The sequence below is a fragment of the Plecotus auritus genome, assembly GCF_963455305.1.
Source record: "Plecotus auritus genome assembly, chromosome: 8".
Classification (NCBI taxonomy): Eukaryota; Metazoa; Chordata; class Mammalia; order Chiroptera; family Vespertilionidae; genus Plecotus; species Plecotus auritus.
Genome location: NC_137782.1, coordinates 55079696 through 55092910, shown reverse-complemented (window position 1 = coordinate 55092910; position 13215 = coordinate 55079696). Strand labels below are relative to the sequence as shown.

General features: G+C 36.4%; 1 protein-coding gene and 1 pseudogene across 3 annotated transcripts in view; one reads left to right on the top strand and one right to left on the bottom strand.

Annotated features, from left to right (window-relative positions):
* The window catches only part of MALT1 (MALT1 paracaspase), a 58882-nt gene extending 47169 nt beyond the window's left edge, over positions 1–11713 (top strand). For both annotated transcript variants that reach the window (XM_080686458.1, XM_080686459.1), the window contains exons 12-17: positions 892–966; positions 1522–1649; positions 3415–3564; positions 7009–7166; positions 7805–7930; positions 9396–11713. In XM_080686458.1, coding sequence (XP_080542584.1) covers positions 892–966; positions 1522–1649; positions 3415–3564; positions 7009–7166; positions 7805–7930; positions 9396–9836 — 1078 coding nt within the window. In that variant the 3' untranslated portion in view covers positions 9837–11713. The remainder of the gene's footprint in view (positions 1–891; positions 967–1521; positions 1650–3414; positions 3565–7008; positions 7167–7804; positions 7931–9395) is intronic.
* Positions 11714–11957: 244 nt separating this feature from the next.
* LOC308256548 (transcription initiation factor TFIID subunit 9-like) lies at positions 11958–12518 on the bottom strand (annotated as a pseudogene). The gene has a single exon. The product of its transcript is annotated as a transcription initiation factor TFIID subunit 9-like (transcript).
* Positions 12519–13215: the final 697 nt, after the last annotated feature.

Sequence of the window (13215 nt, the reverse complement as noted above, 5' to 3'; positions counted from 1 at the left end):
GCAAACCTACACATGCTAAGAACCCCTTAAGTTTGTGAAGTGTATAGATCGAAGCTGATTAAGAAGAAACCTAGAGGAAACTATATTTTCTTTGTGTGTACTTAATTATTTTAACTTTTTCCTATTTGCTGTAGAACAAAAGTAAAGAACTGAAGGGTCTGGATATTTACTCATTCTACAAAAGGTGCAGCTGCTCAGACCGCCTCTAAGGCCACTGCAGTTATTCCTCTGGAACAGGGGTCCTCAAACTTTTTAAACAGGGAGCCAGTTCACTGTCCCTCAGACCGTTGGAGGGCCGGACTATAGTTTAAAAAAAAACAACAAAAAACTATGAACAAATTTCTAGCGCACTGCGGGCCTGGGACGAGTCGGCTGCTAAGCAGGACAGGCAGTGGCACCTGGCGGGCCAGATAAATGTCCTCGGCGGGCCGCAGTTTGAGGACGCCTGCTCTGGAAACTCATAGAAACAGCATCCCTAGTGCTGGGCGCTGCTCACGCTTGTCAGTCCTGGTTTTGCAGATCCAGAGAGTTTAGCTGAGCCAGATCCCGTTTGTCCACCCATGTTACTAAGGAAGGGAACTAATGATTATGCCTCTCAGAGTCACACGTTTTTGCTTGCTCATCATTGCTAGCCAAAATCCAATGCCAGAGTTCAACTGTAACTCCATTGTAAATACAAGAGAAAATATGTCTAAACAGTGTAGATACCCTGGGTTAGTTTTGGTAAATATGTAGGTGATTAGATAAAGGAATTTTGAATCTATAATTTTTAATTATGTATAGTAGAATAGTGTTATATTTTTATTACATTGTTACTTGTGCTCTTTGTAAAAATACTGTTTAACTTTTTACCTTTGTATTTGGCCTTCTCCCCTCCTACCTTTTAAATAGAAATGACTACGATGATACCATTCCAATCTTGGATGCATTGAAAGTCACTGCCAACATTGTGTTTGGATATGCCACGTAAGAAACTTTTATGTTTATATTTAAGATTCCTTTATTCTTTGTTATTTTTTTATTGTAAATTAGAAGCCTAGAAATATCCATAGACATATGGGAATTAATTTTCCTCCTTGATATTTTTAACATTTTAAAATATATTTTTATTAATTTTTAGAGAGAGGGACAGAGAGAAACATCGATGTGAGAGTGAAACATCTGTCGCCTGCCTCCTGCACTCCCCTTACTGGGGTTCAAGCCTGCAACCTAGGCATGTGCCCTGACAAGGAATCAAACTGGCAACGCTTTGAATCACTGGACAACACCCAACCAACTGAGCCACACTGGCCAGAGCTCCTTGATATTTTTTATAGCAAATTTTAAATAACTTACTTTAGCACTTCATATCTTGGCACCGTTTTTTTTACTAAGCACCAAAGCATTTAGTTCCTGTGTAAAGATTAACTCTTTAATTAGGATATCATGCAAGAGGCAGGGAAACAATTGAGGCTCATCAGTATTTACCCCACATGGCAAGTGTTTGCTTTTAAAACATTTTTTATTTTTGCTATTTTTAAGGTGTCAAGGAGCAGAAGCTTTTGAAATCCAGCATTCTGGATTGGCAAATGGAATCTTCATGAAATTTTTAAAAGACAGATTATTGGAAGACAAGAAAATTACTGTGTTACTGGATGAAGTTGCAGAAGGTAAAATAAAAAATAAAGAGAAACCTTCTCAGGGTTCTCTGTGTGGTAATTATTTTATTCCTATTATCATTGTGCAGGTTTGGAATTAATACTTATTTTATAAAATAATTTTTAATGTCATGCTCAGCATCACTCCTATTTAATTCCTTCCTTCTCTCTTGACTTAGCCACATGCCGCCTGTGCAGCGCTACTTGAACTACAGGGCTGAACCCAGACATGATGAGAAATGAATAAAAATTGATCCTCACAGCTCTTTACCTTGTTTCTATGCCTAGTGCCTCATGTTGCCAAGTTTGTTTGCAAAAGAATTATTCAACCAGCATTCTCTCTCAGCATCAGACAGATGAAACTTCACAGAAATTTTGAGGCCATGGTGGAAAAAAACTGGGTTCATTTTTTTCTTGATAAACTTAGTGGTTTTAAATTTTTGCTTTAACACATTAAGCGCCAAGCCTGTTTTGTCTCCCTTTCCGTTTCAGTCACCGGTGACTGACACGGTGCTAAACGTGTTAAGGACATGATCCTAGAGATCTAACACCAGGTCTTTCATTTCCTTCCACTCCCTTCCCTGTCGGCCAGTACATGCTGTGCTTGGGTCAGGTACTAAATAGGTAGTGTTACATCAGTAGATTGACATGTATTTTTTGAAATATCATTTTATAAGCCGTATCAAAAAGAAGGCAATTCTTTTGCAAACTAGTTACTGGAGTTTCATGTTCCAAAGATGGCAGTTTGAATATAAAGTGTCTGAATGCTTCACTAACAGCTGTTAGTCACATTTGTTTATTGTCATGTTTTTATCAATGCAGATCTTTTAGCTGGGTCACTTGACTTAACCACTTTCCCATTCAACATAGACAGCTGGGGCTCAGACCTCCTTCAACCAGACAAGTTCTGCTTTTATCTGTTTTACATATTGAGCTTCTATTTAAGCTCTTATTTGAAGAAAAGTTTCTGATGCTGAAAAAAAAAAAAAGCCTTTGAAAGTATGTCAGTTATTTTCAAACATCTATGAAGGTGCTTCAGAAACTCTAAAATGGTTTATTCTAATTTTGTATTTTAAATATAATTTAACTATTTTAAAAACTTAATAAAAAGCACCAGTTCACCCATATATGATATATACCAAGAATGTATATGGCCTAACATTGGTGTTAAGTTCAAAACCTAAAACTTGGGCAGACACTGTTTACCAACACCTCCCCACGAGTAGAAATTAAACGTGCGTGGGAGGATGCGCAGTACCTGGGGTAATGGCCGGGGCAGGGCAGTGGCGGTGCTTTAATCCTGCTGGTGGTTTTAACACATAATTTCCTTTGTTAAAAATAAAGAAATCTGTGGTAAAGACAGGATATCTTAACTTTCTCATAGATGTATAGTCATATGTTTACTAACTAAATCTACTTCTCAGCAGAGTATAGACATAAAATTACCCTTTCAGTGAAGAAATATACTTTTCAGCTCTTTGTGAATTTCAAGGCTTAGAATATTACTAGTGAGGGTGTATTATTAGAACTATAGAAGATAAAAGCTAGAGAGGGGCCTTTAGAAGCGAGCCAGTTCAGTCATTTTATGTTTGCTCCCTGCCACATCCTAGCACTTTGAACCATGCCTGACACACTTCGGTGCTTAGTAAATATTTGTTGAGTGCATAAATGCTATTGAGAGCATAACCTGATGTATGGGAGAGTTCTTGACCTAAGTATTTAAAAGGTAATGGAAGGATTATGTTCTAAAAAATAATATTTACTTCTTATCTTTTAGATATGGGTAAATGCCATCTCACCAAAGGCAAACAGGCTCTGGAGATTCGAAGTAGCTTGTCTGAAAAGAGAGCACTGACTGATCCAATTCAAGGAACCGCGTACTCTGCAGAGTCTCTGGTGCGGAACCTGCAGTGGGCCAAGGCACACGGTACAGCAAAGGCTGCTTTTTGTGAGCTCTTTCTAGAATGTGCTTATATTAAATCATAAAGTTTTTTCCTCCTAATTATACAGCTTTCCTCCCATTTAAAGAAAATGTATTGATTTTTAAAGAGAGAGGAAGTGGGAGAGAGAGAAACATCAAAACATTTATCGGGCCCTGACCGGTTTGGCTCAATGGATTGAGCGTCGGCCTGGGGACTCAAGGGTCCCAGGTTCGATTCCCGTCAAGGGCATGTACCTTGGTTGCGGGCACATCCCCAGTAGGGGGTGTGCAGGAGGCAGCTGATCGATGTTTCTCTCTCGTCGATGTTTCTAACTCTCTATCCCTCTCCCTTCCTCTCTGTAAAAAATCAATAAAATATATTAAAAAAAAAAAAACATTTATCGGCCCTACCTGGTTTGGCTCAGTGGGTAGAGCGTCTGTGGACTGAAGGATCCCGCGTGAGATTCTAGTCAAGGGCACATGCCCAGGTTGCAGGCTCAATCCCCAGTAGGGGGTGTGCAGGAGGCAGCCAATCAATGATTCTCTCTCATCATTGATGTTTCTATCTTTCTCTCCCTCTCCCTTCCTCTCTGAAATCAACAAAAATATATTTTTTTAAAAATTTTGATTGGCTACCCCCTAAACACTTCCTACCAGGGATCAAGCCTGCAACTCAGGCATGTGCCCTGTGACCAGGAATCAAGCCAGCAACCTTTTGGTGCACAAGACGAAGCCAGACTATTAACTGAGCTGCACCAGCCAGGGCCCTCCCAATTTTGTAGTGAAAATAATTTAGCTAATTGGACAAATATAAAACTGAACAAATGTTTTGGTTACAGATATTACATTGATTTATTTGGTGTTGGAAATAGTATAGTATTTAATTCATTATTTTAACCATTGGCAAAATTAGAATATAATCATTTAAAAAATAATTTTCAATTTACCTCATGTACCATCTCTTAGATTGTCCTGTATGTGAGCTGTTGTGTTCTCTTTTAAAATTCAGACAAGCCTGGGTTCTAATCCTGTCCCTACCACTTAATAAACATGTTATCTATAAAATGGGCAGAAGAAATAGCACTTACTGGATAGGGCTGTTGATATTGAATGAGATCACACATGTAACAAGACACACGTGGTGGTCTGCAAATACTATCTGCCCATAAATATCATTGAGCATTTTGTCTTTGACACTTGGATGAATAAGTGGGTTGGTGATGAAGAGAAAAGGAAGGTGAGGTGGCATTCATATCTGTAACTTAATTACCTTTGGTAATTCTTTGTGATTTTGTGAAAAAGTAAGTTTAAATTATTGACTGAAATAAAGATTTTGGATTTTCTATGTTCAAAACACCTATGCTGTGAATCCCTCTTTATGGATAATTGAAAATAATTGTATTTGTTGAACTCCTATATAATATATTTTTTATAATATATGAGAATATATTTTCAGGTAAATTAACATATTAAAATGTAAAATGCCATAAATTATCTTGACAGATAATGGGATAAGTAATTGAAATTGATTCTCTTCCTTCAAAAAATCTCTAATCAACAATAACAAAATCACAGTAGTAAAGATCAACAGTAAATAAAACCTTTTTATAAAATGAAACTGAAAGGTAAGATAGAAAGTATTTGTAACAAATTTGATAAGTAGATAATTTTTTATAATACAGAGCTCATGCAAAATAGTAAAATTAAACCATTAAGACCACCCTTAATTAATAATTAAAGAATACAAATTCAACAATTCACATAGTAGAGAATATATTAATAATTAAGAAACAAATATAGAAAATAACAAACTAAAATAGTCATCATAGAAAAGAAAATTAAATCTATGTTGGCATAAGTTGTGTTTTTTTTAACCCCATCAAATAGGCAAACTTTTTAAAAATTAATATTACCTTGTAGAAATGTTATGGAGAAACTATAGTATAGTTATATTCTTTGTAAATGTGAAACTGTCACAATTGTAAGGCTCTATCAAATAGTTATATCCAACAACCCTAAAGAATTTAGTATATATAAGAAATTACTATGATACAAAAACAATAAAGCCCAGAAATATTATATTTAACAGTAGCAAAATTTTAAAGGTAACAAAACATTTAGTGACATTATGCTTTATTAAAAACTATTTTCACCCTGGACAGTTGGTTGATCATTGTCCTGTGCACTGAAAGGTCACAGGTTGGATTCCTGGTCAGGGAACATACCCAGGTTATGGGAACCTATTGATGTTTCTCTCTCACATTGATGTTTTTCTCCCTCCCTCCATCCTTTCCTTCCTCCCTATTCCTCTCCTCCTCCCTTCCTCTCTCTCTAAAATCAATAAAAACATACTACTAAAATCCAAAATCAACCATGATGGACTGGTGTTAAAACATTTTTTAAATACTTTTTTCATGAAAATTGCAGCAACAGGAAAAATATTTTTACAACTGTATGCATACTTCACAATTATATATGTGAAGGGACAAGAACCATAAGAAAACAGTGAATGAAAGATTTTTATTTACTTGACTAGCAGAATACTGGGCTTTTGTTGTTGTTGTTGTTGTTGTTTTTTAATTGTGTATTAATGCCGGGGGTCTTGATCCAGCATCTAGAAGGGGTTCAGAAATATGGAGAAGGCGCTGTGTGTAAATTAATAAAGAGTCCAGAGACGAAACATAATTTTGGAAGGCATTTTGGGGAGCCAGAGAAAACTTAGCTACAGAAACCAAGTTCTCTCTGTCTCAGAACCCCTTGCTCTTTATTAACACAAATTATCCTAAGGCAAGGTAGATACACACATCAAAGGCCAGGGTTTAATATACAGAATCCATTGTCGGATTAGAGGAACTGCCTTCGACTGTTCAGGTGTTTGACCAGCAGGAGGCAATAACATGTAGATTGAAATGCTCTCAGCTGTCTGGCAGCAAGCAATCATTTGTGCATCCTTTTCAGGTTTGGGGAAATGCCTACAGCCATTCCAGATGATTCAGCCCTGCTGACATGCTGGAATTAGCTTCCGGCAGTATATATCTTTAACAATTTGTTAGTTATATAACAATTTTTTAAAAAAGAAAGTGTTCTAACTATATTTTGCCCTATAAAGAATATTTGTAACAAAATAAACTGATGAACAAAATAGGTCCAGAGGTATGGATGCATGGAACAGAATAACAGACCTTTGTGGGCAGGGGTGAGGTAGAGGGGAGAGGATAAGAAGAGATTAAACAAAGAATATACATGCATATATGCATAACCCATGGACACAGCATGGGAAAGGCCTGGGTGGGGCGGGGGTTTTGTGGAGAGGGAGAAAATGGGAGGTGTCTGTAATACTGTCAAAAATAAAATAAAATTTAAAAAGAAAGAACATTTGTTAGCTGTTAACCATCAGAAAACTTACCAAGCACTCCTTAAATATTCGTTATTCTTATTGTTCTTTTTCAGAACTTCCAGAAAGTATGTGTCTTAAATTTCAATGTGGTGTTCAGATTCAGTTAGGATTTGCGGCTGAGTTTTCCAACGTCATGATAATCTACACAAGTATAGTCCACAAACCGCCAGATATAATAATGTGCGATGCCTATGTTACCGATTTTCCACTTGTAAGGCTCTCCTTTTTTTATTATTTACAATTAATGACATATCCTCATTACTAAAGACTAAATTTTGGAAAATTTAAAGTTGATGGTAAATATAAAAGAAATATGTATACATGTATAGAACATATATAAATACTTATTTGTATTTTAGTAACAATGGTCATATTATTTGAAAACTAATCACCAGCATACCTTAAATTTGTCAAGTTTAGAAATGTGTAAAGATTGGCTCTAAAAGAAGATAAAGGGAAAGGCAGTCTTTGGCATGTCCATTTATTCTTCTTAAATATATGAGTCATATAAATTCTCTACACCTTCCCCAAAGTGATGAATGAGGAAGGAGAGAATCCAGGAGCCACTACATGGGGCTCAAACTTAAAAAAGAAATCTTGAGTAGGTTAAGAAGTGTTTCTAGGGATAGTTTGAAAGTAACTATCCTTTCAGAGCTAACATTTTAAATGTAACAGCACAAAATTTAAGATTCCTGTTATTCCTAGAACATTGTTTTCATTGTTTCTTTAGTCCTGAATAAATGATTACCTAATTAGGCCAGTATTCATGAGAGAGCAAGACCTGTTAAGATGTTTTATTGTCATAGACAATGTTGTGATTTCATTAATAACATTTACTGATTTTCACAGGACCTAGATATTGACCCAAAAGATGCAAATAAAGGGACGCCTGAAGAAACCGGCAGCTATTTAGTGTCAAAGGAGCTTCCCAAGCATTGCCTCTACACGAGACTCAGTTCACTGCAAAAATTAAAGGTTGCTACTTTTTCCTGTTTGTAACTAACAAAACTTTATGAAAGCGAAAATTTATTTGGGCATGTGACCTTTGTATAGGATGTGCTGCTTCATTGAGTATGAAATTAAAGTAGAGATAACTGCCGAAACCGGTTTGGCTCAATGGATAGAGCGTCAGCCTGCGGACTGAAGGGTCCCGGGTTCGATTCCGGTCAAGGGCATGTACCTTGGTTGCGGGCAAATCCCCAGTGGGGGTTGTGCAGGAGGCAGCTGATTGATGTTTCTCTCTCATCAATGTTTCTGACTCTCTGTCCCTCTCCCTTCCTCTCTGTAAAATATCAATAAAATATATTTAAAAAATAAATAAATAAATAAATAAATAAAGTAGAGATAACTGATATACGTGAGTCTTAGCAGTGACCCTTTTCAGCTTGTGTTCTATTTCTGTTGACAGCCTGAGGGTTTTCACATGAGAGTATATGTGACTGCCCTCCATGCTGCTGAAAAGTTAGAGACATAGAGCTTAGTCTGCTTTTAAATATCTCAGCATTTTCAAATAATCATTTCCTGGTTTCCGTGACTTTCTACAAAACAAATTTAAAAAGAAAGAATATTTGTTAGCTGTTTACCATCAGAAAACTTACCAAGCACTCCTTAAATATTTGTTATTCTTATTGTTCTTTTTCCGAACTTCCAGAAAGTATGTGTCTTAAATTTCAATGTGGTGTTCAGATTCAGTTAGGATTTGTGGCTAAGTTTTCCAACATCATGATAATCTACAAAACAAATAACAAATTAGAATCAGAATTTATTTTTATCTATTTTTCATTTCTTATTAACTTATATATCATTACCTCTTTATGATTGAGCTTTCTCATAAAAGCATATCCTTGCCAAACCTGAGTTTGTAATTTATTCATAGCTGCATGACCATTGAATGTGTTAGCCAAAACTTAGGGAATGAAGTGGGCCCTATTGACATTTGCAGATGGACAACAGACATAACCTGTTGTCACCCTGTTCATAGCTAATCTATATTCTCCTTTGAGCTTTGAAAATCAGCCCATTTTCTGATTTAGTTATACCACCTATGATTGTGGATTATTATTTCACAATATTTTAAAAACAGATAACTTTTTGGCTTGGATATAAAGCCAGAGTATTGTTTCATTAAAGAATTACCCCCATCTCCAAGGAGAAGTTTCTGAAACCCCACTGCTTGGAAGATACCTTTTCACTGTTCATCAGGAATATAACACAGGATCTCTGTGATTTTGACTACTTTAATAGTAAGGACTAGAATTATATGAATTCAAAATATTGATTGAGGGGAAATGAGAAGACTATAGCCGGCCTTTCTCATGTAGGGAAGGTGTAAAGGATGCCTGAGGATTTTGAACCTGAAAAAGGGGAGTGCGAGTGGATTTTCACTGTTGCTTGGTTTTTCTTTACTTGTATGAATATACTTACTCCTTTTCCTTTTCAGGAACATCTGATCTTCACAGTATGCTTATCATATCAGTACTCCGGATTGGAAGATACCATAGAGGAAAAGCAGGAAGTGAATGTTGGGAAACCTCTCATTGCTAAACTAGACATCCACCGAGGTTCAGGAAGGAAGACTTGCTTTCAAACTTGTATTATGTGCAGTGGCCCTTACCAGAGCTCTACATCCACCTCGGTGGGAGCCGAACATTATCATTCTTCTCAAGACTCATTCCTTGGTGTTTACCATTCACATCTTGGTAATTCAAGTAGTGCCGTACCATCGGATAGCTGTCGATGCAGCCGGACTGCAGATGCATTTATTTCAAGTCATCATACACACCATTATTCATGTCAGTTTGGTAGAAGTAACGTGCCGGTCGAGACAACTGATGAAATACCATTCAGCTTCTCTGATGGGCTCCGGATTTCTGAAAAGTGACCTCCTTGTTTTTGAAAGTTATCAGAATTACTAGATGCCTCATATGCAACAGTCTTATAGAAAGTGAGGTATTGTGAAAAAGCACGTATGTGTATGTAAAAGAGAAAATTAATAACAGCTGTTTCACAGCAAGCTCAGGACTTAGAGATGTTGCAGTTATATTATTTAATCACAGACTTCCTCATCCTCCTTTCTCTTTTAAGGTTTTGTGAATTGGCTGGTTTGTTCTCTAAGAGTGAGGTGTAGATGTATATCAGTTTACGTGTATATAACAAAAATACTTTCATTTTGACCACTCTGAAGTAAGAACAGTGGGAATGGCATTATTGTAGAATAAGTCGTTGTGTTTTTAGAACCAATGATCATCAAGCTTAACCTCATTTTATCAGCAGGAGAAACAAATTGAGGCATCTTGTTTAAGTGAGAGCTGGCACTGAAACCTCCAGATTTCTAGGCCCATGTTTATGCCACTACACACTGCCTCCCTGACGGGTTCTGAGATAGATATTATTTTTGTAGATAGATTTAAAAATAGATATGTAAATATACATATCTGTAAATAATCTAGAAATGTACAAACTTTAGGGTTTTTTGCTACAAATGTGAGTTAAAAGGTTTGTATATAAATTTTTGTAGAACAAGCTGAAATTTTTTGTTCTAAGGTCATGAAAGCACATGAGAGGTGACGAAATGTTTGTCTAAGTTAAAGCTAGACATTAAGATAAGTTTGCTACTGGATAATCTTGGTCGCTGTTGGTCTGACTCTTACAAACATTGGACATGTCTTCCTTGATAACATGTATTTTTTTATTGAAATTTACTCACCTTAAGAGATAACTGTATTGCCTTTGGTTCTACCCAGAAGCAACCTTAAATCCTAAAAACAACTTATCCTGGTATATTCTGTTTTCTTTATTTTACAAAAGAGAAAGAGGTTCAGAAGTATTAAGTGCCTTGCTGAGACCATTCCACTAACAGGCGTCAGATTGGGAATTCAAAGCTATCCAAATGGCCCCAGAGCCAGACCTTCTTGCACTACACTGCCCTGTCCCCGTCTTCTCTAGCCTCTGGTCATCTCTGTAGGAGAGCGGACACAAGAAGGCATTGCATTGTTCGACCTCAGCTGAGAGCATGCACATCAAGGAACTCAAAATCTTCACTGGTCTGTACATGTCTGTGAGTGATCAAAAAAGTGCTTCAAATATTGATTCTGGGATTACAAATAAATTGGAAAATGCAAAATTCAGAATTGTGAATAATGAGTATCAATCGTGCCATGTCATAAAGGGCAAAATTGCCATGATTATCTTGATAGACGCAGAAAGAGCATTTGATAAAATTCAGCACCCTTTCATGATAAACTTAGTCAACAGCTAGAAATGAAAGGAAACTTCCTCAACATGATAAAAGGCATCTATCAGAAACCCACACCTAAGATCATACTTCATGGCAGCAGACTGAATGTTGAATGCTCTCCTAAGATTAGGAAGAACACAAGGATGTTCTCTCTCACCACTCCTATTTAACACTGTACTTGAGGTTCCAACCATGGCAATTAGGCAAGAGAAAGAAATAAAAGGCAAGCATACTGGAAAAGAAGGAAAACTAAATGTATTTACAAGTGACATGTTTCATTGTATAGGGAGTCCTAAAGAATTCAAAACAAATTTTAAAACAAATGAGTTCAACAGGTTATAGGATAGATATAAGATCAATATATAAAAATCTGTTTTATTTCTTTTTTTATGAATGACAACTTTATTTTTTTACAGTTAAAGGCTGATGAAAAACCATTGTAAATTCTATTAAAGAAAACACATTTCAATTAAACACTGGTAACTGTATTTACTTATTAAATACTATTAAAGTTTTTGAAAACATCCAACACGCATGTTTAATCTCAGTACAGTGGGTTCAAGACCACACGTTACATACATCAAGGCCAGATTGCAAGTTATCATCTTCATGTTTTCTTTTAAATGCATTTGATGATTCATTGGCAGTATCTTGTGATGACATCATGTTAGTGGTAATAAGAATGATTTTGGACGCAGTTGATGGATTAATTAGGGCATTCTGAACTGCTGATCTTACAGGAATTGATGCTTTCACAGCTGGGAACTATGAAGTGGGCATCTGTACTATAAACCTTTGTATTGTGAGGGACATTGGAGTCCCTGCTTTAGTTGAAACTGACATGATTTGTGGGGTTGATGTGCCAAGTGTGAGAGAGTACTTGGTCTTCTAGTAACTAAACCAACGCTTAACTAACTGTTATTCTTTCTGCAGAAATAGATGCCTTTTTTGGAAAGACTTCCAAGTCTATAGTTTGGAGCAGCCAAGCAATATCTATCAGGTGGCAATCTAGGGCCTGAATGTGGCTTGATCAATGGCAATGGGTTTGATTTTGTTGCCTTGCAATATCCAATGAAAAATTTATTGGGGGAGGACAGTGGGTTGCCAATTGCACATCAGCTGCATCAATAGCAGCTTTCTTAGCATGGCTTGAAGGAATTTTTGCATCATTTAGAATTGTGGTCACATATCAGAAGATAGGTAAATGCCAACATCTGATTGATAACTCTTGGCTCATTCTGTAATCCCCATAATTCTTCAGGGTTTGTGCCATCATCTGTGCATCCTTCGGCGTGCTCTTGGGGAAGCCATCCTGCCAGACTCCATGCATCCAGTGACTAGACTTCTTGAGCTTAATCACCCATGTTAATGTGTTTCGGTACTGATCTTGATACAAGTTCTTTGTCTAGCGACCCATGGTGTACCAGTGAGCAGGATGTTTGGAAGCAACATGGTCCTCAACGTGGTGACTCCAGTTTTATTTTTATACTAGCAATGAACATTCTGAAGTTGACTTTTTTTAAAAAATTCAATTTATAGTAGCATCACTATGAATAATGAAGAAATTAAAGATCTAAAAAAATGGGAAAACATCTTTGTTCATGGATTGGAAGACTTAACATTGTTAAGATGGAAGTGTTGCCCAAATTGGTCTACAGATTCAATTCCCATCAAAATCCCAGCTGGCTCTTTTTGCAGAAATTGACAAGTTAATGATAAAATTCAGACAGAAATGCAAGGGACCCATAGCCAAAAGAACCTTTAAAAAGAAAGTTGAAAGACTCACACCAATTTTAAAACTTATTGCAAAGCTACAGTAATCAAGACAGTTTAGAACTGGATAAAGATAGATGTATAGGTCAAGGGAATATAAAATATAACTTAGAGTTCGGAAATAAATTCATATATTTATAAGCTGACTTTTTGACAATGGTATCAATCCCATTCAGTGGAAAAGAGTTGTCTTTTCAACAGAGAGTCTTAGGAAAGCTGCATAACCATGTGTCAATGGACTTCTACCTTA